The 26,703-nt window shown below is 54.9% G+C and overlaps 1 protein-coding gene across 1 annotated transcript; it reads left to right on the forward strand.

Annotated features, from left to right (window-relative positions):
- The first annotated feature begins 22,700 nt into the window (after positions 1 to 22,700).
- LOC142259429 (uncharacterized) lies at positions 22,701 to 25,530 on the forward strand. The gene is made up of 2 exons (XM_075331840.1): positions 22,701 to 22,754; positions 23,464 to 25,530. Exon 2 carries the CDS (start codon positions 23,485 to 23,487, stop codon positions 25,525 to 25,527), a length of 2,043 nt encoding a protein of 680 aa, XP_075187955.1. The 5' UTR covers positions 22,701 to 22,754; positions 23,464 to 23,484; the 3' UTR covers positions 25,528 to 25,530.
- Positions 25,531 to 26,703: the final 1,173 nt, after the last annotated feature.

Raw genomic sequence — 26,703 nt, forward strand, 5'->3', positions numbered from 1 at the left:
CCAGAGCAGCGGTGGTGTCACAACCTCACTACAACCGTGGGTGGCGTCACGGACAATATCAAATCCCCACAATCAATTACCCCTTTTCACTCACGGGCGAGGAACGCCGCTCGAGTCCCCAGGATCCGGCCCACCGCTCGAGCCACCACCGAGCAGCAGTAGCCGCAGCAGCCGGACCCGAGCAGTGGGAGAGCGCAGCGTCCCCTCCTCCGCCCGCCACACAACCATGGAAGACAAGCCTGCACCAGGAGGAGTATGGAGATGCGAGATCTCTGAAAGACGGATCCACCCAGATAGGTTCCAAACTAGGAGATAAAACATGGAAGAGCAACCATGGAAGACAAGTCTGCACCAAGAGGAGTATATGGAAATGTGAAAGCTCCAAAAGAACTGATCTGTCCTACAGTCTCCTCCCCCAGTAATGGCTGGTAACAGAGAGTAATAGATTGTACTCATCTGTCTATAGTCTCCTCCCCCAGTAATGGCTGATAACAGGGAGTAATAGATTGTAGTCACCTGTCCTACAGTCTCCTCCCCCAGTAATGGCTGATAACAGGGAGTAATAGATTGTAGTCACCTGTCCTACAGTCTCCTCCCCCAGTAATGGCTGGTAACAGAGAGTAATAGATTGTAGTCACCTGTCCTACAGTCTCCTCCCCCAGTAATGGCTGATAACAGGGAGTAATTGATTGTAGTCACCTGCCCTACAGTACCCTCCCCCAGTAATGGCTGATAACAGGGAGTAATAGATTGTACTCACCTGTCATACAGTCTCCTCCCCCAGTAATGGCTGATAACAAGGAGTAATAGATTGTAGTCACCTGTCCTACAGTCTCCTCCCCCAGTAATGGCTGATAACAGAGAGTAATAGATTGTGGTCACCTGTCCTACTGTCTCCTCCCCCAGTAATGGCTGGTAACAGAGAGTAATAGATTGTACTCATCTGTCTATAGTCTCCTCCCCCAGTAATGGCTGATAACAGGGAGTAATAGATTGTAGTCACCTGTCCTACAGACTCCTCCCCCAGTTATGGCTAATAACATAGAGTAATAGATTGTAGTCACGTGTCCTACAGTCTCCTCCCCCAGTAATGGCTGATATCAGGGAGTAATAGATTGTAGTTACCTGTCCTACAGTAATGGCTGATAACAGGGAGTAACAGATTGTAGTCCCGTGTCCTACAGTCTCCTCCCCCAGTAATGGCTGATAACAGGGAGTAATAGATTGTGCTCACCTGTCCTACAGTCTCCTCCCCCAGTAATGGCTGATAACAGGGAGTAATAGATTGTAGTCACCTGTCATAAAGTCACCTCCCCAGTAATGGCTGATAACAGGGAATAATAGATTGTAGTCACCTGTCCTACAGTCTCCTCCCCCAGTAATGGCTGATCTCAGGGAGTAATAGATTGTACTCACCTGTCCTACAGTCTCCTCCTCCAGTAATGGCTGATAACAGAGAGTAATAGATTGTAGTCACCTGTCCTACAGTCTCCTCCCCCAGTAATGGCTGATCTCAGGGAGTAATAGATTGTACTCACCTGTCCTACAGTCTCCTCCTCCAGTAATGGCTGATAACAGAGAGTAATAGATTGTAGTCACCTGTCCTACAGTCTCCTCCCCCAGTAATGGCTGATAACAGGGAATAATAGATTGTAGTCACCTGTCCTACAGTCTCCTCCCCCAGTAATGGCTGATCTCAGGGAGTAATAGATTGTACTCACCTGTCCTACAGTCTCCTCCTCCAGTAATGGCTGATAACAGAGAGTAATAGATTGTAGTCACCTGTCCTACAGTCTCCTCCCCCAGTAATGGCTGATCTCAGGGAGTAATAGATTGTACTCACCTGTCCTACAGTCTCCCCCCCCCCAGTAATGGCTGATAACAGAGAGTAATAGATTGTAGTCACCTGTCCTACAGTCTCCTCCCCCAGTAATGGCTGATAACAGGGAGTAATAGATTGTAGTCACCTCCCCAGTAATGGTTGATAACAGGGAGTAATAGATTGTACTCACCTGTCCTACAGTCTCCTCCCCAGTAATATCTGATAACAGGGAGTAATAGATTGTGCTCACCTGTCCTACCTTCTCCTCCCCAGTAATGGCTGATAACAGGGAGTAATAGATTGTAGTCACCTGTCCTACAGTCTCCTCCTTCAGTAATGGCTGCTAACAGGGAGTAATAGATTGTACTCACCTGTCCTACAGTCTCCTCCCCCAGTAATGGCTGATAAAAGGGAGTAATAGATTGTACTCACCTGTCCTACAGTCTCCTCCCCCAGTAATGGCTGTTATCAGGGAGTAATAGATTGTAATCACCTGTCCTACAGTCTCCTCCCCCAGTAATGGCTGATAACAGGGAGTAATAGATTGTACTCACCTGTCCTACAGTCTCCTCCCCCAGTAATGGCTGATAACAGGGAGTAATTGATTGTAGTCACCTGTTCTACAGTTTCCTCCCCCAGTAATGGCTGATAACAGGGAGTAATAGATTGTAGTCACCTGTCCTACAGTCTCCTCCCCAGAAATGGCTGATAAAAGGGAGTAATAGATTGTACTCACCTGTCCTACAGTCTCCTCCCCCAGTAATGGCTAATAACAGGGAGTAATAGATTGTAGTTACCTGTCCTACAGTCTCCTCCCCCAGTAATGGCTGATAACAGGGAGTAATAGATTGTGGTCACCTGTCCTACAGTCTCCTCCCCCAGTAATGGCTGATAACAAAGAGTAATAGATTGTAGTCACCTGTCCTACAGTCTCCTCCCCCAGTAATGGCTGATAACAGAGAGTAATAGATTGTGGTCACCTGTCCTACTGTCTCCTCCCCCAGTAATGGCTGGTAACAGAGAGTAATAGATTGTACTCATCTGTCTATAGTCTCCTCCCCCAGTAATGGCTGATAACAGGGAGTAATAGATTGTAGTCACCTGTCCTACAGACTCCTCCCCCAGTTATGGCTGATAACAGGGAGTAATAGATTGTAGTCACCTGTCCTACAGTCTCCTCCCCCAGTAATGGCTGATATCAGGGAGTAATAGATTGTAGTTACCTGTCCTACAGTAATGGCTGATAACAGGGAGTAACAGATTGTAGTCCCGTGTCCTACAGTCTCCTCCCCCAGTAATGGCTGATAACAGGGAGTAATAGATTGTGCTCACCTGTCCTACAGTCTCCTCCCCCAGTAATGGCTGATAACAGGGAGTAATAGATTGTAGTCACCTGTCATAAAGTCACCTCCCCAGTAATGGCTGATAACAGGGAATAATAGATTGTAGTCACCTGTCCTACAGTCTCCTCCCCCAGTAATGGCTGATCTCAGGGAGTAATAGATTGTACTCACCTGTCCTACAGTCTCCTCCTCCAGTAATGGCTGATAACAGAGAGTAATAGATTGTAGTCACCTGTCCTACAGTCTCCTCCCCCAGTAATGGCTGATAACAGGGAGTAATAGATTTTAGTCACCTGTCCTACAGTCTCCTCCCCCAGTAATGGCTGATCTCAGGGAGTAATAGATTGTACTCACCTGTCCTACAGTCTCCTCCTCCAGTAATGGCTGATAACAGAGAGTAATAGATTGTAGTCACCTGTCCTACAGTCTCCTCCCCCAGTAATGGCTGATAACAGGGAATAATAGATTGTAGTCACCTGTCCTACAGTCTCCTCCCCCAGTAATGGCTGATCTCAGGGAGTAATAGATTGTACTCACCTGTCCTACAGTCTCCTCCTCCAGTAATGGCTGATAACAGAGAGTAATAGATTGTAGTCACCTGTCCTACAGTCTCCTCCCCCAGTAATGGCTGATCTCAGGGAGTAATAGATTGTACTCACCTGTCCTACAGTCTCCCCCCCCCAGTAATGGCTGATAACAGAGAGTAATAGATTGTAGTCACCTGTCCTACAGTCTCCTCCCCCAGTAATGGCTGATAACAGGGAGTAATAGATTGTAGTCACCTCCCCAGTAATGGTTGATAACAGGGAGTAATAGATTGTACTCACCTGTCCTACAGTCTCCTCCCCAGTAATATCTGATAACAGGGAGTAATAGATTGTGCTCACCTGTCCTACAGTCTCCTCCTCCAGTAATGGCTGATAACTGGGAGTAATAGATTGTACTCACCTGTCCTACAGTCTCCTCCCCCAGTAATGGCTGATAACAGGGAGTAATAGATTGTAGTCACCTGTCCTACCTTCTCCTCCCCAGTAATGGCTGATAACAGGGAGTAATAGATTGTAGTCACCTGTCCTACAGTCTCCTCCCCCAGTAATGGCTGATAAAAGGGAGTAATAGATTGTAGTCACCTGTCCTACAGTCTCCTCCCCCAGTAATGGCTGTTATCAGGGAGTAATAGATTGTAATCACCTGTCCTACAGTCTCCTCCCCCAGTAATGGCTGATAACAGGGAGTAATAGATTGTACTCACCTGTCCTACAGTCTCCTCCCCCAGTAATGGCTGATAACAGGGAGTAATTGATTGTAGTCACCTGTTCTACAGTTTCCTCCCCCAGTAATGGCTGATAACAGGGAGTAATAGATTGTACTCATCTGTCCTACAGTCTCCTCCCCAGAAATGGCTGATAAAAGGGAGTAATAGATTGTACTCACCTGTCCTACAGTCTCCTCCCCCAGTAATGGCTAATAACAGGGAGTAATAGATTGTAGTTACCTGTCCTACAGTTTCCTCCCCCAGTAATGGCTGATAACAGGGAGTAATAGATTGTGGTCACCTGTCCTACAGTCTCCTCCCCCAGTAATGGCTGATAACAGGGAGTAATAGATTGCACTCACCTGTCCTACAGTCTCTTCCCCCAGTAATGTCTGATAACAGGGAGTAATAGATTGTACTCACCTGTCCTACAGTCTCCTCCCCCAGTAATGGCTGATAACAGGGAGTAATAGATTGCACTCACCTGTCCTACAGTCTCCTCCCCCAGTAATGGCTGATAACAGGGAGTAATAGATTGTAGTCACCTGTCCTACAGTCCCCTCCCCCAGTAATGGCTGATAGCAGGGAGTAATAGATTGTACTCACCTGTCCTACAGTCTCCTCCCCCAGTAATGGCTGATAACAGGGAGTAATAGATTGTAGTCACCTGTCCTACAGTCTCCTCCTCCAGTAATGGCTGATAACAGTGAGTAATAGATTGTAGTCACCTGTCCTACAGTCTCCTCCCCCAGTAATGGCTGATAACAGGGAGTAATAGATTATACTCACCTGTCCTACAGTCTCTTCCTCCAGTAATGGCTGATAGCAGGGAGTAATAGATTGTAGTCACCTGTTCTACAGTCTCCTCCTCCAGTAATGGCTGATAACAGGGAGTAATAGATTGTACTCACCTGTCCTACAGTCTCCTCCCCCAGTAATGGCTGATAACAGGGAGTAATAGATTGTAGTCACCTGTCCTACAGTCTCCTCCTCCAGTAATGGCTGATAAAAGGAAGTAATTGATTGTAGTCAGCTGTCCTACAGTCTCCTCCCCCAGTAATGGCTGATAACAGGGAGTAATAGATTGTAGTCACCTGTCCTACAGTCTCCTCCCCCAGTAATGGCTGATATCAGGGAGTAATAGATTGTAGTCACCTGTCCTACAGTCTCCTCCCCCAGTAATGGCTGATAACAGGGAGTAATAGATTGTAGTCACCTGTCCTATATTCACCTCCCCCAGTTGTGACTGATAACAGAGAATAATAGACTGTATAGAGCTGGGGGTGTTGTGTGCCCGCCCTGGTGTCGGTGTCACTGGCTGTGAGGATGATGAGGGGTCAGGGTTCGCAGTGTGGAGTGAACTTCTCCTCAGGAGACACTTTCACTTTCACTTTCCTTTAAAAACAAGAAAAAGAGAAAGGTGAGGATAGGGGAGGACAGAGAAGAGAGGGACAGAGGACAGGAGGACAGAGAAGAGGGGGCAAGGAAGAGGCAGCAGAGGAGAGGGGGACACTAGAGAGCAGAGGAAAGAAGGGGCAGAGGAGACGGGGTTGAGCAGAGAGCGAGCGTACATGAGACAGGGACAGAGGGAAGGAGGCGAGAAGAGTGAGGGGGAGGGGAGAGGACGGAGGAGTGAGGGGCAGGGAGGAGGACGGAGGAGTGAGGGGCAGGGAGGAGGACGGAGGAGTGACGGGCAGGGGAGAGGACGGAGGAGTGAGGAGCAGGGGGGAGGACGGAGGAGTGAGGGGCAGGGGGGAGGACGGAGGAGTGAGGGTAGGGGGGAGGACGGAAGAGTGAGGGGCAGGGGAGAGTACGGAGGAGTGAGGAGCAGGGGGGAGGACAGAGGAGTGAGGGGCAGGGGGGAGGACAGAGGAGTGAGGGGCAGGGGGGAGGACGGAGGAGTGAGGGGCAGGGGGGAGGACGGAGGAGTGAGGGGCAGGGGAGAGGACGGAGGAGTGAGGAGCAGGGGGGAGGACGGAGGAGTGAGGGGCAGGGGGGAGGACGGAGGAGTGAGGGGCAGGGGGGAGGACGGAGGAGTGAGGGGCAGGGGGGAGGACGGAGGAGTGAGGGGCAGGGGGGAGGACGGAGGAGTGAGGGGCAGGGGGGAGGACGGAGGAGTGAGGGTAGGGGGGAGGACGGAAGAGTGAGGGGCAGGGGAGAGTACGGAGGAGTGAGGAGCAGGGGGGAGGACAGAGGAGTGAGGGGCAGGGGGGAGGACAGAGGAGTGAGGGGCAGGGGGGAGGACGGAGGAGTGAGGGGCAGGGGGGAGGACGGAGGAGTGAGGGGCAGGGGAGAGGACGGAGGAGTGAGGAGCAGGGGGGAGGACGGAGGAGTGAGGGGCAGGGGGGAGGACGGAGGAGTGAGGGGCAGGGGGGAGGACGGAGGAGTGAGGGGCAGGGGGGAGGACGGAGGAGTGAGGGGCAGGGGGGAGGACGGAGGAGTGAGGGGCAGGGGGGAGGACGGAGGAGTGAGGGGCAGGGGAGAGGACGGAGGAGTGAGGAGCAGGGGGGAGGACGGAGGAGTGAGGGGCAGGGGGGAGGACGGAGGAGTGAGGGGCAGGGGGGAGGACGGAGGAGTGAGGGGCAGGGGGGAGGACGGAGGAGTGAGGGGCAGGGGGGAGGACGGAGGAGTGAGGGGCAGGGGGGAGGACGGAGGAGTGAGGGGCAGGGGGGAGGACAGAGGAGTGAGGGGCAGGGGGGAGGACGGAGGAGTGAGGGGCAGGGGAGAGGACGGAGGAGTGAGGAGCAGGGGGGAGGACGGAGGAGTGAGGGGCAGGGGGAGGACGGAGAAGTGAGGGGCAGGGGGGAGGACGGAGGAGTGAGGGGCAGGGGGGAGGACGGAGGAGTGAGGGGCAGGGGAGAGGACAGAGGAGTGAGGAGCAGGGGGGAGGACGGAGAAGTGAGGGGCAGGGGGGAGGACGGAGGAGTGAGGGTAGGGGGGAGGACGGAAGAGTGAGGGGCAGGGGAGAGGACGGAGGAGTGAGGAGCAGGGGGGAGGACAGAGGAGTGAGGGGCAGGGGGGAGGACAGAGGAGTGAGGGGCAGGGGGGAGGACAGAGGAGTGAAGGGCAAGGGGGAGGACAGAGGAGTGAGGGGCAGGGGGGAGGACGGAGGAGTGAGGGGCAGGGGGGAGGACAGAGGAGTGAAGGGCAAGGGGGAGGACAGAGGAGTGAGGGGCAGGGGGGAGGACAGAGGAGTGAAGGGCAAGGGGGAGGACGGAGGAGTGAGGGGCAGGGGGGAGGACAGAGGAGTGAGGGGCAGGGGGGAGGACGGAGGAGTGAGGGGCAGGGGGGAGGACAGAGGAGTGAGGGGCAGGGGGGAGGACGGAGGAGTGAGGGGCAGGGGGGAGGACGGAGGAGTGAGGGGCAGGGGGGAGGACGGAGGAGTGAGGGGCAGGGGGGAGGACAGAGGAGTGAAGGGCAAGGGGGAGGACAGAGGAGTGAGAGGCAGGGGGGAGGACGGAGGAGTGAGGGGCAGGGGGGAGGACGGAGGAGTGAGGGGCAGGGGGGAGGACGGAGGAGTGAGGGGCAGGGGGGAGGACGAGGAGTGAAGGGCAGGGGGGAGGACAGAGGAGTGAGGGGCAGGGGGGAGGACAGAGGAGTGAAGGGCAGGGGGAGGACAGAGGAGTGAGGGGCAGGGGGGAGTACGGAGGAGTGAGGGGCAGGGGGGAGGACGGAAGAGTGAGGGGCAGGGGGGAGGACGGAGGAGTGAGGGGCAGGGGGGAGGACGGAGGAGTGAGGGGCAGGGGGGAGGACGGAGGAGTGAGGGGCAGGGGGGAGGACGGAGGAGTGAGGGGCAGGGGGGAGGACGGAGGAGTGAGGGGCAGGGGAGAGGACGGAGGAGTGAGGGGCAGGGGGAAGGACGGAGGAGTGAGGGGCAGGGGGGAGGACGGAGGAGTGAGGGGCAGGGGGGAGGACGGAGGAGTGAGGGGCAGGGAGGAGGACGGAGGAGTGAGGGGCAGGGGGGAGGAAGGAGGAGTGAGGGGCAGGGGGGAGGACGGAGGAGTGAAGGGCAAGGGGGAGGACAGAGGAGTGAGGGGCAGGGGGGAGGACGGAGGAGTGAGGGGCAGGGGGGAGGACAGAGGAGTGAGGGGCAGGGGGGAGGACGGAGGAGTGAGGGGCAGGGGGGAGGACGGAGGAGTGAGGGGCAGGGGGGAGGACGGAGGAGTGAGGGGCAGGGGGGAGGACAGAGGAGTGAAGGGCAAGGGGGAGGACAGAGGAGTGAGAGGCAGGGGGGAGGACGGAGGAGTGAGGGGCAGGGGGGAGGACAGAGGAGTGAGGGGCAGGGGGGAGGACGGAGGAGTGAGGGGCAGGGGGGAGGACGAGGAGTGAAGGGCAGGGGGGAGGACAGAGGAGTGAGGGGCAGGGGGGAGGACAGAGGAGTGAAGGGCAGGGGGAGGACAGAGGAGTGAGGGGCAGGGGGGAGTACGGAGGAGTGAGGGGCAGGGGGGAGGACGGAAGAGTGAGGGGCAGGGGGGAGGACGGAGGAGTGAGGGGCAGGGGGGAGGACGGAGGAGTGAGGGGCAGGGGGGAGGACGGAGGAGTGAGGGGCAGGGGGGAGGACGGAGGAGTGAGGGGCAGGGAAGAGGACGGAGGAGTGAGGGGCAGGGGGAAGGACGGAGGAGTGAGGGGCAGGGGGGAGGACGGAGGAGTGAGGGGCAGGGGGGAGGACGGAGGAGTGAGGGGCAGGGAGGAGGACGGAGGAGTGAGGGGCAGGGGGGAGGAAGGAGGAGTGAGGGGCAGGGGGGAGGACGGAGGAGTGAGGGGCAGGGGGGAGGACGGAGGAGTGAGGGGCAGGGGGGAGGAAGGAGGAGTGAGGGGCAGGGGGGAGGACGGAGGAGTGGAGGGCAGAGGAGTGAGAGTGGCGGAATAGATCGGAGTGGAGTGAGGGTCAGGGGAGAACAGGGCAGAGGTCAAAAGAGGGAGACAGCTCTGAAGAGAAGACTTCCAACTAAAGTTAGTCATTGAAAAGAGGGAGAGAGAGGGTGTGAGGAAAGGGGGGACAGAGGAAGAGAGGGTGGAGGGGAGAGGGAGATCAGAAGACAGAGGGGCAATCAATGGAGAAGAGGTGCTGTGAGGACAGGAGGAGGGCAGAGGAGAGGGGGACAGAAGAGGAGGGCAGAGGAGAGGAGTGGAAGGGAGACTGAGAGCTGGAGATAGAAGTGGTGATCAATGGAGAAGTGAGGGTATGAGGAAAGGGGAGAGGTGCTGAGGGAGGGGAACAGAAGAGGAGGGCAGAGGAGAGGGCTGGAGATAGGAGGGTGATTAATAGAGAAGAGGGGATGTGAGGAAAGGGGGGGCAGAGGAAACAGGGACAGAGGAGAGGGCTGGAGGAGAGACAGGTCTGAAGACACAAGGGGTGATCAATGGAGAAGAAGGGGTGTGAGCATAGCAGGACAGAGGAGAGGGGCTGAGGACAGAGAGGCAGAGGATAGAGGGACAGAGGAAGATGGCAGAGGAGAGGTGTGGAGGGGAGATTGAGGGCTGAAGACAGGAGGCATGATCAATGGAGAAGAGGGTGTGAGGAGAGGAGGAAGAGGAGAGCAGAGGAAATTAGGGGCAGAGAATAGAGGTCGGGAGAGATAGGCAGAGAAGAGAGATGGTAGATGATAGAGAGGTGAGGAGAGGAGTGCAGAATTAAGAGAGGGAGAGAAGACAAGATATAGGAGACAAAGCCAGGGGAGAGGTGGCAGAGAAGAGAGGCGACAGTGGAGAGGTGGCAGAAGAGAAAATAGAAGAGCATAGGAAAATGGTGGAAAGAGACAGCAGTGGAGAGAGAGTGGTAGAGGATGGAGGAAGCAGAAGAAAGCTGGGTCAGAAGAAAGAGCAGGCAGAAGGATGGAGCAGAGAAGAGGTGTTTTCTGATACTTTTTCCTCTAGGACAAGATCATGATGCGTCAAGTCATCGGGATCTTCTCTCGGGAGAGTGACAGGAGTTTCAATTTCCTCAGTGATGCCCTGTGGGCAAAGGACTCAGTTAGGGAGGTGAGGAGCTTCACCATCACCAACACTAACCACCGTAACCTCAGAGAGGAGGCTTCCCGCTGTGACTGTGCCATCCTATATCACTCGAAGAACCGCGGGAGACTGAACATCACCGACGTCACCGACTCCCTGTACGATGAGGAGATCACTGACCTGTGCAGCGAGTTAGGTAAGAAAATCATCAACACCCCCTCTAAGGGTCCAAGAGGGGGATTCCCAACATGAGGGGAAATAAGGAGATTCACTGCATGACAGGTCAGAGCAAGAGATTCACTCCATGAGGGGTCAGAGATGGAGATTCCCCACATGAGAGGCCCGAGGGCGAGATTCCCCACATGAGAGGTCAGAGGGGGAGATTCTCCACATGAGGGGTCAGTGATGGAGATTCCCCACATGAGGGGTCAGAGGGGGAGATTCTCCACATGAGGGGTCAGTGATGGAGATTCCCCACATGAGGGGTCAGAGGGGGAGATTCCCCACATGAGGGGTCAGAGGGGGAGATTCCCCACATGAGAGGTCAGAGGGGGAGATTCCCCACATGAGAGGTCAGAGGGGGAGATTCTCCACATGAGGGGTCAGTGATGGAGATTCCCCACATGAGGGGTCAGAGGGGGAGATTCCCCACATGAGAGGTCAGAGGGGGAGATTCTCCACATGAGGGTTCAGTGATGGAGATTCCCCACATGAGGGGTCAGAGGGGGAGATTCTCCACATGAGGGGTCAGAGGGGGAGATTCCCCACATGAGGGGTCAGAGGGGGAGATTTCCCACATGAGAGGCCAGAGGGGGAGATTCCCCACATGAGGGGTCAGAGGGGGAGATTCCCCACATGAGGGGTCAGAGGGGGAGATTCCCCACATGAGGGGTCAGAGGGGGAGATTCCCCACATGAGGGGTCAGAGGGGGAGATTCCCCACATGAGAGGTCAGAGGGGGAGATTCTCCACATGAGGGGTCAGTGATGGAGATTCCCCACATGAGGGGTCAGAGGGGGAGATTCTCCACATGAGGGGTCAGAGGGGGAGATTCCCCACATGAGGGGTCAGAGGGGGAGATTTCCCACATGAGAGGCCAGAGGGGGAGATTCCCCACATGAGGGGTCAGAGGGGGAGATTCCCCACATGAGGGGTCAGAGGGGGAGATTCCCCACATGAGAGGCCAGAGGGGGAGATTCCCCACATGAGGGGTCAGAGGGGGAGATTCCCCGCCTGAGAGGTCAGAGCAAGAGATTCCTCACATGAGGGGTCAGAGGGGGAGATTCCCCACATGAGGGGTCAGAGGGGGAGATTCCCCACATGAGGGGTCAGAGGGGGAGATTTCCCACATGAGGGGTCAGAGGGGGAGATTCCCCACATGAGGGGTCAGAGGGGGAGATTCCTCACATGAGGGGTCAGAGGGGGAGATTCCCCACATGAGGGGTCAGAGGGGGAGATTCCCCACATGAGGGGTCAGAGGGGGAGATTCCCCACATGAGGGGTCAGAGGGGGAGATTCCCCACATGAGAGGCCAGAGGGGGAGATTCCCCGCCTGAGAGGTCAGAGCAAGAGATTCCTCACATGAGAGGTCAGAGGGGGAGATTCCCCACATGAGAGGCCAGAGGGGGAGATTCCCCACATGAGAGACCAGAGGGGGAGATTCCCCACATGAGAGGCCAGAGGGGGAGATTCCCCACATGAGAGGCCAGAGGGGGAGATTCCCCACCTGAGAGGTCAGAGCAAGAGATTCCTCACATGAGGGGTGAGAGGGGGAGATTCCCCACATGAGGGGTCAGAGGGGGAGATTCCCCACATGAGGGGTCAGAGGGGGAGATTCCCCGCCTGAGAGGTCAGAGCAAGAGATTCCCCACTTGAGGGGTCAGAGCAAGAGATTCCTCACATGAGGGGTGAGAGGGGGAGATTCACCACATGAGGGGTCAGAGGGGGAGATTCACCACATGAGGGGATCAGAGCAAGAGATTCCCCACATGAGGGGTCAGAGGGGAGATTCCCCACATGAGAGGTCAGAGGGGGAGATTCCTCACTGAGGGGTCAGAGGGGGAGATTCCTCAGTGGGGGAAGGCTGGCTGATCCTGAGGGTCCACACTGGGGCTTAGTGGGGGTAGGTTGGCTCATCCTGAGGGTCTACTTTGGGGCTCAGTGGGGGTAGGTTGGCTCATCCTGAGGTTCCACACTGGGGCTCAGTGGGGGAAGGCTGGCTCAACCTGAGGGTCTACACTGGGGCACAGTGAGGATAGTTTAGCTCATCCTGAGGGTCTACACTGGGGCACAGTGAGGATAGGTTGGCTCATCCTGATGGTCCGCACTGGGGCTCAGTGGGGGTAGGTTGGCTCATCCTGAGGGTCCACACTGGGGCTCAGTGGGGGAAGGCTGGCTCATCCTGAGGGTCCACACTGGGGCTCAGTGGGGGAAGGCTGGCTCATCCTGAGGGTCCACACTGGGGCTCAGTGGGGCAAGGCTGGCTCATCCTGAGGGTCCACACTAGGGCTCAGTGGGGGAAGGCTGGCTCATCCTGAGGGTCCACACTGGGGCTCAGTGGGGGTAGGTTGGCTCATCCTGAGGATCCACACTGGGGCTCAGTGGGGGAAGGCTGGCTCATCCTGAGGGTCCACACTGGGGCTCAGTGGGGGTAGGTTGGCTCATCCTGAGGGTCCACACTGGGGCTCAGTGGGGGTAGGTTGGCTCATCCTGAGGATCCACACTGGGGCTCAGTGGGGGTAGGTTGGCTCATCCTGAGGGTCCACACTGGGGCTCAGTGGGGGTAGGTTGGCTCATCCTGAGGGTCCACACTGGGGCTCAGTGGGGGTAGGTTGGCTCATCCTGAGGGTCCACACTGGGGCTCAGTGGGGGTAGGTTGGCTCATCCTGAGGGTCCACACTGGGGCTCAGTGGGGGTAGGTTGGCTCATCCTGAGGGTCCACACTGGGGCTCAGTGGGGGTAGGTTGGCTCATCCTGAGGGTCCACACTGGGGCTCAGTGGGGGTAGGTTGGCTCATCCTGAGGGTCCACACTGGGGCTCAGTGGGGGTAGGTTGGCTCATCCTGAGGATCCACGCTGGGGCTCAGTGGGGGTAGGTTGGCTCATCCTGAGGGTCCACACTGGGGCTCAGTGGGGGTAGGTTGGCTCATCCTGAGGGTCCACACTGGGGCTCAGTGGGGGTAGGTTGGCTCATCCTGAGGGTCCACACTGGGGCTCAGTGGGGGTAGGTTGGCTCATCCTGAGGGTCCACACTGGGGCTCAGTGGGGGTAGGTTGGCTCATCCTGAGGGTCCACACTGGGGCTCAGTGGGGGTAGGTTGGCTCATCCTGAGGGTCCACACTGGGGCTCAGTGGGGGTAGGTTGGCTCATCCTGAGGGTCCACACTGGGGCTCAGTGGGGGTAGGTTGGCTCATCCTGAGGGTCCACACTGGGGCTCAGTGAGGGACGTTTGGCTCATGCGTTGTGGTTTTCTACATCCCTTTCTTGTTATCCTTTCCCATCCTTTGGTAGACCTTGGACATTTGTCTTTCTTCAGTTGTATAAACTGCGACTTTCCCAACTTATGAGGCGGATTAGACCCCACAACCTAAACCAATCGCCCCGTCGACACATACAGACCCCAGTCCTTCCACCCACCTTGTGTCCTTCTGCTTCGGTCATGTCTTTGTAACTTCTGCCTTATTCCTGTAGGAAGGGAGAACGTGATTGTGGTGGCCGATGACCTGGAAGACAGCTCTTCAGAGATGAGGACGAGGATTCTGCAGGATCAGCCGCTCATTCAAGAAATGGCCGCTCATATTTTCCTCATTAGTAAAGAAGAGAAAAATTCACTGGAACTTTTACATGAAAAACTACAGGTTATAACATCTGGAATCTCAAGAAAAGGTAGCTCCCTCTCCCCTCTCCCAGCAGAAAGTCCCAGCACAAGCTCAGCTAGTAATAACTGGGTGTATGTCCACCACGTCTCTGAAGCCACGAAAATCTCATCATTGTCAGGGAACTATCTGTGTCCTCTCTGCCATGTGATACCCCAGAGAGGACCGTGATAGGAGCACCAGGAGGTCCCCTCTGTCCGGTCTGGTAGAGGAGGACGGGATCGGTCACTGGTTATCATACAGTAGGAGTGGAGACGTGTTTGGCCCTGATTAGTTTGGGTCCAGATTCTGCTCCTCTCTTGTGCTCAGGACACCTGGAGATGTAGTTCTGGAGGACTGTCATGGTGGAGATGACTCTTGTGTGACCGCCTTTCTCATTTGTGTTTCTTATCTACAGCTTCAAGGACAACTGGAGGGAACCAGAGCGCCTCGGTAAGTAGAAGCCCTGGATGATGGTCTATAGTTGGGTCCACACTCTTCCTGTGAGCCCTCTCATTCTTTAGAGATAAGGTCTACAGACAGCGCTGCCTTTGGCTCCTTCTCCACACTGGGGGGCGCTGTCTTTACCATTCCCCGGTCGGACCAGCATGCTCTGCTCCTTTGTGGCTTCTGCACTGTTTGTAACATTGATGGGTTTTGCAATGTGAAGCCTCGAGAACCTTCATCTAAACCCATTGTGTCTTATGTTTGTCTCTAGACGTTGGTGGAAGCCGTGAAGATCATCTGCAGTGTGCCGGGGCAGGTTATCGTGGTGCGTAATATAACATCAAGAAAGTAAAATCCGGCAACAAACCCATCCCCCGATCTCCAGCCCTGCCGGGACCTTCCACGCTTCAGCTCATCCATGATCAGTATTCGGAGGCGGTGGCTGAGCCGCCATTATTTACCGCGTTTGTCATTTGTGTCATTACAGATGGTGACGTCGGTGGTTCTATTCTTCTACAATATGGCCGTCTTCTGGGTCATGGTATGTAATAGACGTCATGGCTTTACCCAACCAGAGCGTCACACTGACGTCACTGCAGCAGGGAAGGGCGCGAGCCGCAGGCCAGAGAATGATTGTACTATCTGGGTAGTCTCCTGCCCCAAACCCCAGCCATCCATCACCGGTGCTCCCCCCACCTATGGAATAGAGGAATCCTCTCTAGAGCCCGGCCGGGACCTTCCACACACTGATAGGACAGGTTTTATCAGTTTTCAGTACTGTAAGGCCTCATCCAAGTCATTTACAAGATGGCGCCCAGTGTGTCGGGGGCTTTATAATGACTTATGAGGTAGCTTAGAGCGGCCATCTAGGCACCACCTCGGGAATGGCCGTAGGACCTCAAACTAGATACTAAAAGCCCCGTGGTTACTTTGGTGAGGCCATTTTCACACATTACTGTCTGAGTGCAGATGGTCTGGATGGACTGAGTGCAGGTCTCCTGCCCCGACCGCGCAGCCTCATACACTCATATACTGGAGGCCTATGAGACCTGAGTCCGGTCCATACTCAAATACTGCGATTGTGTCACAGTGATGTAAAATCCAAAGAACCCATCCAATGACTAGAGCCCTGCCGGGACCTTTCACGCGGTGATGCCACAGCTTTCTGCCTTCCTGACACCAGCCCTCTGTTACTGACACAAGAGGTCAGGAGCTTTCTGCCTCCCTGACATGAGCCCTCTGTTACTGACACCAGAGGTCAGGAGCTTTCTGCCTTCCTGATACCAGCCCTCTGTTACTGACACAAGAGGTCAGGAGCTTTCTGCCTCCCTGACATGAGCCCTCTGTTACTGTCACCAGAGGTCAGGAGTTTTCTGCCTCCCTGACATGAGCCCTCTGTTACTGACACCAGAGGTCAGGAGTTTTCTGCCTCCCTGACATGAGCCCTCTGTTACTGACACCAGAGGTCAGGAGCTTTCTGCCTTCCTGATACCAGCCCTCTGTTACTGACACAAGAGGTCAGGAGTTTTCTGCCTCCCTGACATGAGCCCTCTGTTACTGACACCAGAGGTCAGGAGCTTTCTGCCTCCCTGACATGAGCCCTCTGTTACTGACACCAGAGGTCAGGAGCTTTCTGCCTCCCTGACATGAGCCCTCTGTTACTGACACCAGAGGTCAGGAGCTTTCTGCCTCCCTGACATGAGCCCTCTATTACTGACACCAGAGGTCAGGAGTTTTCTGCCTCCCTGACATGAGCCCTCTGTTACTGACACCAGAGGTCAGGAGTTTTCTGCCTCCCTGACATGAGCCCTCTGTTACTGACACCAGAGGTCAGGAGCTTTCTGCCTTCCTGACACGAGCCCTCTGTTACTGACACCAGAGGTCAGGAGCTTTCTGCCTTCCTGACACGAGCCCTCTGTTACTGACACCAGAGGTCAGGAGCTTTCTGCCTTCCTGACACGAGCCCTCTGTTACTGACACCAGAGGTCAGGAGCTTTCTGCCTCCCTGACATGAGCCCTCTGTTACTGACACCAGAGGTCAGGAGCTTTCTGCCTTCCTGACACGAGCCCTCTGTTACTGACACCAGAGGTCAGGAGCTTTCTGCCTTCCTGACACGAGCCCTCTGTTACAGACACCAGAGGTCAGGAGCTTTCTGCCTCCCTGACACGAGCCCTCTGTTACTGAAACCAGAGGTCAGGAGCTTTCTGCCTTCCTGACACGAGCCCTCTGTTACTGACACCAGAGGTCAGGAGCTTTCTGCCTTCCTGACACGAGCCCTCTGTTACTGACGCCAGAGGTCAGGAGCTTTCTGCCTTCCTGACACGAGCCCTCTGTTACTGACACCAGAGGTCAGGAGCTTTCTGCCTTCCTGACACGAGCCCTCTGTTACTGACACCAGAGGTCAGGAGCTTTCTGCCTTCCTGACACAAGCCCTCTGTTACAGACACCAGAGGTCAGGAGCTTTCTGCCTTCCTGACACAAGCCCTCTGTTACTGACACTAGAGGTCAGGAGCTTTCTGCCTTCCTGACACGAGCCCTCTGTTACAGACACCAGAGGTCAGGAGCTTTCTGCCTTCCTGACACGAGCCCTCTGTTACTGACACCAGAGGTCAGGAGCTTTCTGCCTTCCTGACACGAGACCTCTGTTACTGACACTAGAGGTCAGGAAGCTTTGTGCCTCTGACGCGCTCACGGGGTCCTGGGGTTACTCGTCACCGGGCTGGTGTAAGGTTTGGGATGTCACAGCGGCCAGGCCCGGTTTTGTGACCCGGTGGTGTCAATAAAAAGGGGAGATGGGGTGTATTTACAAGGGAGAGAGTTTGTATTCGTGATACCACCTGTGGTCTACGGCCAGTCATTAGCCGCCGCTGTGGGAGGGATGTCTTCTGGGGCAGATGGTGACACAGCTTGGTTGTTGGTTGTTACAGCTCTCCACAGGTAGAGCTTGACCCCAGGGAGGATGATGGGTGTAGTAGTAGCTGATGGCGCTGGAGCGTATGGGCGATGGCGCCGGTAGAGATGGGACAACACAGAGGTTGCAGTCAAAGGTCTTTACTCACTGAAGTCACCGCCTTTGGATTGCTGTGTCCCGCTGTGAAGGGCTCCAGCCGATCCCAAATAGTTCAGAGGTCAAGGCCGGTGTTTCCCTCTGTGTGTCATTTCTGTTGGTCTTCCCTCCACCCCAGCTCCTGGGCCAGGGAACGGGTCACGGGTGCCTGCTGCACTCCCCGCAAACCCTGGGATCCCCCTGTGAAGATGTAATTTACCCTCTCACTGTGTATGCTGTGATACTATGTCATGATATGTATATTTCCCTGGTTGTATTAGTTGTAATTCATGTATTTCCTTGGGGGAGCTACTGGTCTCAATGTGTCTCTCTGATACAATTGTAGTCTTGGCATCTAATGTGATTATGTAAATAGCCTGTGGTCTTCTATCCAGAGTTGTGTATCTAGTCTGTAATTGCATTGGCCAGTGAAGGAATAGTCATTGTTCTGCACAGCAGGGGATCCCTTCATCTACTGTGGCTGGCAGACATATCTGAGCCCTGTGATGGACCAAACCATTGATGATAGGATGTGTGACCCCTACCCCCTGAACATGGTGGGCTGGTCAAGCAGCCCAGACAATGCATTTCCCTTTTTGTAACTTCAGAGTGAGCTGAAACTTGAAGAGAGCAGGAGCTCCAGCCTGGGTGGCTGTGGACACGGACGGAGCTAGGCCTGTGTGGCGGCCCGTGGGATTGTGTGGAACTCTTTGGACTACTGTAAGGACGATTGCTTTGTTATCCGGTCCGAGGATTATCGGGAAGGGCCCCCGAATCTGTTTTACGTGGACTTATCGTGTGCTGTTCCAGTGTTCTTGTGAATAAACCTGTTGGATCGTCCCTCGGCCTCGTCCATCCTTTGCTCTGTTGTACACTCCCGTCACAAACTGGTTGGCAGCGCTGGGATCAGAGCAAAAGGAATGGAGGACAATGGCTCAACATCAGGAACCAGCACTGCAGAGTACAAGACCTGGACTTTGGGGAGCCTGCAATCAAAGGCCCGTGAAGTAGGAGTTCGTTTCAAGGGACTCTCCAAGGAGCAGCTGATTGAGGCGCTAGAAGGAGTCTGCTCGCAAAATGACGTGGAGGAAGGATCCTCACAGCAAACGGAAGAAAGACGGCAGCCGGAGGTAAATACCCAAAAAAGTCAGTGGGTTGTGTGGTATGTGGAGGAGATGGCACTGCTGGGAGATGAGGTCACCATTGAATATAAGATGGAGGCTATTCGCAGAGCTCAAGAGAGGGCAGCATTGCTGGAGAGGAGATTTGCTGTGGAAGCAGCTAGAGGCTCCAGACAAACTGTAACCACAGCACCCACTATGAGGGAATTCTCCAGAGTGTCCCGCAAGGACTTTAAGCCATTTAATGAAGCTGCAGGTGACATTGAGGGCTTCTTTCAGGACTTTGAGCATCAGTGCCGATTAATGGAAGTCCCAGAAAGAGAGCGAGTCAGACACCTGGTGGGCCTCTTGGAGGGTGGAGCTGCTGAAGCCTATAGAGCTATGGACCCTCAGTGGAATTGTGAGTATGGGGAGATAAAACAGACCATTCTGGAACATTATGCCGTGACCCCAAATACTTATAGGACTAAGTTCCGTACATTAGCCTGTGATGGAGAAGTGTCTTTCAAGATGTTTGCCCACAGACTGAAACAAGTGTGCCGTCGCTGGCTGGAGGGAGAGGGGGCCTTATCTTGGGAGACCTTCCTGCAGGTCATCCTAAAAGAACAATTCTTTGCCCAGTGCCCCGCTGAGATCCGGGAATGGGTGCGTGAGAGAAAACCAGCGACAGTGGAGGAAGCTGCTGCTCTAGCTGATGAGGTGCTCACTATCAAGCCTCAGTGGAGGGTTCTGTTGGAGGATGGAGAGACGCCTAACAGCTCCACAACACCGGATGCCCCCAGTTATCCTGTCCCCATTGTTCTCCGTTCCTCTAAGCCACCACATGTTGATACCCGTGTTAATGTGCCTCCAGTTGCTTCTACTGCACTTTCTGGAATACGCCGGGGAGAGGAAGTAACAGAGCGCAGGTGTTATGTTTGTAGGCATCCCGGGCATTTGCAGGCCTCATGCCCAGCCAGCCCATGGAGGAATCATCCTCAAACCCCTACAGCACCTTCAGGTGGGAGCCGGCCTCCAAGTTCCCCTACCCCTTACCCAAGAGGACGCCTTGGATGGAGGGAGACCCAGCTCAGATGCTATCAATGTGGACAGCCAGGGCATTGGCAAGTCTCCTGCCCAGCTGTTCAAATGAGGACTGATCCTGCACCCAATCGGATTGTTAATTATTTACAGCCCAGTGCCATGGAGGAAGATGTGGCACCGCTATGTGAGGACTGGCCTAGTGACTCAGCCCCCCATGTTGCACCACCAGGAGTTTACGGGGTGCGACCCGCAGTTATGACGACTTCTGCTCATCGAGGTAAGCACTTACAGGAGGTTGTGCTGGATGGACAGAGACTTGTTGGATTTTGTGACTCGGGTGCTTTCCTCACACTGGCTGATCCCCGAGTGGTTCGGCCTGAGGCAATCCATAGAGGACCTGGGATTGTCATTGAACTGGCTGGTGGACAATGGAGGACTATTCCCACAGCCACTGTGGATCTGAACTTTGGTTTTGGGGTCAGGCGATGTGTGGTTGGGGTGATGGGTGGTCTGCCTGCAGCTGTTCTCCTGGGCAATGATGTGGGAGAGCTACGATGCCAATTCGTGGCTGCATGAAGCCACATGTAAGTAACGCTCTGCCTTTGTGTACTTAACCAGTGACCTGTAGAGGTCCCTAGTACGTACACAAGTTGGGAGGGGGAGGGATTGTGAAGATGTAATTTACCCTCTCACTGTATATGCTGTGATACTATGTCATGATATGTATATTTCCCTGTCATTTATTTTGTATAATATGTCATGATATGTATATTTCCCTGTCATTTATTTTGTATAATATGTCATGATATGTATATTTCCCTGTCATTTATTTTGTATAATATGTCATGTAACTTTTCCCTGGTTGCATTAGTTGTAATTCATGTATTTCCTTGTGGAGCTACTGGTCTCAATGTGTCTCTCTCATACAATTGCAGTCTTGGCATCTAATGTGATTATGTAAATAGCCTGTTGTCTTCTATCCAGAGTTGTGTATCTAGTCTGTAATTGCATTGGCCAGTGAAGGAATAGTCATTGTTCTGCACAGCAGGGGATCCCTTCATCTACTGTGGCTGGCAGACATATCAGAGTACTGTGATGGACCAAACCATTGATGATAGGATGTGTGACCCCTACTCCCTGAACATGGTGGGCTGGTCAAGGAGCACAGACAATGCATTTCCCTTTTTGTAACTTCAGAGTGAGCTGAAACTAAGGGAAGAAGGAGATCCCAGCCTGGGTGGCTGTGGACACGGACGGAGCTAGGCCTGTGTGGCGGCCCGTGGGATTGTGTGGAACTCTTTGGACTACTGTAAGGACGATTGCTTTGTTATCCAGTCCGAGGATTGTCGGGAAGGGCCCCCGAATCTGTTTTACATGGACTTATCGTGTGCTGTTCCAGTGTTCTTGTGAATAAACCTGTTGGATCGTCCCTCGGCCTCATCCATCCTCTGCTTTGTTGTACACTCCCGTCACACCCCCTTCTTCCTAAGAACCCGGGTCGAGCCTCCAGCTCCTGACCACGGGTCCCTTGCTCTCGTGTCCTCTCCTGTCACCTGCTCCTGACTGACTCACTATGTGTCATGTGACTCCTTACTTCCCATAACCGTGCCCCACCCCCCAGGTTGCTAAACTAGTGGGCAGGAGCTCCCATTCCTCATGATGGCCACCCCCAGCACCTACCCTAGCCCAGTCCCAGTGGAAGGGCAACTAACTGTATGTTGTATGGATTGTGGTGGTTTACCAGTGATGACCTCCTCTGTATCCGGGCCGAGGTGCAGTACCCTGTGGCGCCCAAAGCCTCAGGGGTGCCACACCTCCCTGACACCAGCCGTCTGTTACTGACACCAGAGGTCAGGAAGCTTTTGCTCTTTCCTGACATGGGCCCTTGATGTCAGGACTGTATCTGGATCCCCTGTGTAATGTCGGGAATATTCGCGTTCTGTGATGTCTCTTTATTCATTGATGGGTGAGACCTTCAGACATGGTGATGGGCGGTGTAACAGGATATTCCGGTGATGGGCAGTGTGACAGGATATTCCGGTGATGGGCGGTGTGACAGGATATTCCGGTGATGGGCGGTGTGACAGGATATTCCGGTGATGGGCGGTGTGACAGGATATTCTGGTGATGGGCGGTGTGACAGGATATTCTGGTGATGGGCGGTGTGACAGGATATTCCGGTGATGGGCGGTGTGACAGGATATTCCGGTGATGGGCGGTATGACAGGATATTCCGGTGATGGGCGGTGTGACAGGATATTCTGGTGATGGGCGGTGTGACAGGATATTCCGGTGATGGGCGGTGTGACAGGATATTCCGGTGATGGGCGGTGTGACAGGATATTCGGGTGATGGGCGGTGTGACAGGATATTCCGGTGATGGGCGGTGTGACAGGATATTCCGGGGATGGAGGAGTTTTATACGATTTCTGTCTTTTCAGATGCCAGTGAATGTGATTCAGGCCGTCTGCGATTGCTGGATTCACTGTGTCACGGTAAGGAACGTCTTATGATGATGGGGGTGATACTTCCCCAATACCGCGCCCACCACTGACCATCCGCCACATCTCCTGCATGATAGCCTGGTCTTATCTGTCACACTAGGGGGCACCGTGTTTATCAGTCTCTGCTCAGACCCTCCGGACCCCATTGTTCCCTCTGTTGGGTGTCCTATACTCTGAGGGGCGGTATATTGTTCCCTCTGGCGGGGTCTCCATACTGTGAGGGGCGGTATATTGTGAGGGGTGGTATATATTGTGCACCCGTCCGACCCTCGAGTGCAGGATTTATTGTCTCATTTAACATTTCTTTCTATGGATTTTATGTTTATCTTTAGATTATGTGGAGGCCCGTCCGGGTCCTGTATAATGCGATCACCAGCCCCCCGGGGTAAGTCATACAGTAGGGGGCGCAGTATATCTCTGACCAGTAGGTGGCGCAGTATATCACTGACCAGTAGATGGTGCAGTATATCTCTGACCAGTAGGTGGCGCAGTATATCTCTGACCAGTAGATGGTGCAGTATATCTCTGACCAGTAGGTGGCGCAGTATATCTCTGACCAGTAGGTGGCGCAGTATATCTCTGACCAGTAGGTGGTGCAGTATATCTCTGACCAGTAGGTGGCGCAGTATATCTCTGACCAGTGGGTGGCGCAGTATATCTATGACCAGTAGGTGGCGCAGTATATCTCTGACCAGTAGGTGGCGCAATATATCTCTGACCAGTAGGTGGCGCAGTATATCACTGACCAGTAGGTGGCGCAGTATATCTCTGACCAGTAGGTGGCGCAGTATATCTCTGACCAGTAGGTGGCGCAGTATATCTCTGACCAGTGGGTGGCACTGTGCTGCTGGACCCGGATGACTGTTGTCTGTGCTGCTCCTCTAGGGCGCACCGTGTGGTCGGAGTTGGTATTACACTCTAGATATAGACACACTGGATACATAATATCACTAATGGTCTTCTTCTGTGAGCACGTTTCTGTCTCAGGTTCCTGGTATTTCCTGTATCCCTCGTGCAGCTGCATGTGCTGTATGTCAGGATGAGACCCCGATGTCTGTAGGATTAATAATCATGGAGATTGTCTGTATCTGCAGGACCCTAAGAAATACAGGACAATGAGAACAAGAGCCAGTGGCGTCTCCACCATCAGCGTCCTCTCCACCATCAGCGCCCTCTCCACCATCAGCGCCCTCTCCACCATCAGCGCCGTCTCCACCATCAGCGCCGTCTCCACCATCAGCGCCCTCTCCACCATCAGCGCCCTCTCCACCATCAGCGCCCTCTCCACCATCAGGGCCCTCTCCAACATCAGCGCCCTCTCCACCATCAGCGCCCTCTCCACCATCAGCGCCCTCTCCACCATCAGGGCCCTCTCCACCATCAGGGCCCTCTCCACCATCAGCGCCGTCTCCACCATCAGCGCCGTCTCCACCATTAGCGCCCTCTCCACAATCAGCGACGTCTCCACCATCAGCGCCGTCTCCACCATCAGCGCCGTCTCCACCATCAGCGCCGTCTCCACCATCAGCGCCGTCTCCACCATCAGCGCCCTCTCCACCATCAGCGCCGTCTCCACCATTAGCGCCCTCTCCACAATCAGCGACGTCTCCACCATCAGCGCCGTCTCCACCATCAGCGCCGTCTCCACCATCAGCGCCGTCTCCACCATCAGCGCCGTCTCCACCATCAGCATCGTCTCCACCATCAGCGCCGTCTCCACCATCAGCGTCGTCTACACCATCAGCGCCGTCTCCACCATCAGCGCCGTCTCCACAATCAGCGACGTCTCCACCATCAGCGCCGTCTCCACCATCAGCTCCGTCTCCAACGTCAGCGCCCTCTCCACCATCAGCGCCGTCTCCACCATCAGCGCCATCTCCACCATCAGCGCCCTCTCCACCATCAGCGCCGTCTCCACCATCAGCGCCGTCTCCACCATCAGCGCCGTCTCCACCATCAGAGCCGTCTCCACCATCAGCGCCGTCTCCACCATCAGCGCCCTCTCCACCATCAGCGCCCTCTCCACCATCAGCGCCCTCTCCACAATCAGCGCCGTCGCCACCATCAGGGCCCTCTCCACCATCAGCGCCCTCTCCACCATCAGCGCCCTCTCCACCATCAGGGCCCTCTCCACCATCAGGGCCCTCTCCACCATCAGCGCCGTCTCCACCATCAGCGTCCTCTCCACCATCAGCGCCCTCTCCACCATCAGGGCCCTCTCCACCATCAGGGCCCTCTCCACCATCAGCGTCCTCTCCACAATCAGCGCCGTCTCCACCATCAGCGCCATCTCCACCATCAGCATCGTCTCCACCATCAGCATCGTCTCCACCATCAGCACCATCTCCACCATCAGCGCCGTCTCCACCATCAGCGCTGTCTCCACCATCAGCGCCGGCTCCACCATCAGCGCCCTCTCCACCATCAGCGCCGTCTCCACCATCAGCGCCCTCTCCACCATCAGCGCCCTCTCCACCATCAGCGCCCTCTCCACAATCAGCGCCGTCGCCACCATCAGGGCCCTCTCCACCATCAGCGCCCTCTCCACCATCAGGGCCCTCTCCACCATCAGGGCCCTCTCCACCATCAGCACCCTCTCCACAATCAGCGCCGTCTCCACCATCAGCGCCGTCTCCACCATCAGCGCCATCTCCACCATCAGCATCGTCTCCACCATCAGCATCGTCTCCACCATCAGCGCCGTCTCCACCATCAGCGCCGTCTCCACCATCAGCGCCATCTCCACCATCAGCACCGTCTCCACCATCAGCGCCCTCTCCACCATTAGGGCCCTCTCCACCATCAGGGCCCTCTCCACCATCAGCGCCCTCTCCACAATCAGCGCCCTCTCCACCATCAGCGCCGTCTCCACCATCAGCGCCGTCTCCACCATCAGCGCCGTCTCCACCATCAGCGCCGGCTCCACCATCAGCGCCATCTCCACCATCAGCACCGTCTCCACCATCAGCGCCCTCTCCACCATTAGGGCCCTCTCCACCATCAGGGCCCTCTCCACCATCAGCGCCCTCTCCACAATCAGCGCCCTCTCCACCATCAGCGCCGTCTCCACCATCAGCGCCATCGTCATTGGCTTCAGAATAATTAACCCTCACATCTTGTGTTTTCTATATAACAATAAATGTACTGAGATAAACTAGAATGCCGATTACTGAGGGGACGTGTGACCGGAGCCGGGGTCCGGGACAACTTTTAGATGGGAAGACCCCTTTGAGGTTCTCAGGGTGCTCTCATTTTAATATCGTTTGTTATTTAGAGGGATCCATCCAAAAACCTGCAGGCTTGATAATGTAACCCAAAAATGGAAGTGTCTGAGCGTAGAACACACGTCTCCAGCTATTTAGCGTACAACGTCTTCTCTCTGAGGAGCTGTAACACTTGTCTGACACGTTCCAAATGAGACCCAAAATCCGGTGATTACATGAGGAGGTCATCAGGGTAAATGAGTACAGATTTCCCCAACAGATGAGGAAGCACCATTAACAAAATGCTGGAGACAGCAGGCACCGTCAGACCGAGCCGCAGCACCAGATTCAAAGTGTCGTCTTCCCCCGTCTGACCCGTCGATTCCTATTGAATTGATGAGGCCCAAAACTTTGTAATTCACTTTTTTTCTCTCTTGCTCCGTTTTCGAGATAAAAATGCTAACTCCGTTGTTTTCCATCAGGTGGCGCTATAGGTGGTTTCATCGTGTAGCGCATGGCTACTTTACTATACCTAGACACCACTTCTATGCCTATAGCTGCCGCCGATCTCGAGTTAATCGCGGTGGACAGGATATGGGTGGACACACTGTATATAGGTGCGGTGTATACAGGATATGGGTGGACACGCTGTATATAGGTGCGGTGTATACAGGATATGGGTGGACGCACTGTATATAGGTGCGGTGTATACAGGATATGGGTGGACACGCTGTATATAGGTGCGGTGTATACAGGATATGGGTGGACACACTGTATATAGGTGCGGTGTATACAGGATATGGGTGGACACACTGTATATAGGTGCGGTGTATACAGGATATGGGGGGACACACTGTATATAGGTGCGGTGTATATAGGATATGGGTGGACACACTGTATATAGGTGCGGTGTATACAGGATATGGGTGGACACACTGTATATAGGTGCGGTGTATACAGGATATGGGTGGACACACTGTATATAGGTGCGGTGTATACAGGATATGGGTGGACACGCTGTATATAGGTGCGGTGTATACAGGATATGGGTGGACGCACTGTATATAGGTGCGGTGTATACAGGATATGGGTGGACACGCTGTATATAGGTGCAGTGTATACAGGATATGG

Source organism: Anomaloglossus baeobatrachus, assembly GCF_048569485.1.
Source record: "Anomaloglossus baeobatrachus isolate aAnoBae1 chromosome 7 unlocalized genomic scaffold, aAnoBae1.hap1 SUPER_7_unloc_3, whole genome shotgun sequence".
NCBI lineage: Eukaryota > Metazoa > Chordata > Amphibia > Anura > Aromobatidae > Anomaloglossus > Anomaloglossus baeobatrachus.

Excerpts from the sequence above, each read along its gene's own strand:
- LOC142259429 (XM_075331840.1), top strand. The coding sequence starts at position 23,485 with ATGAGAACAAGAGCCAGTGGCGTCTCCACCATCAGCGTCCTCTCCACC.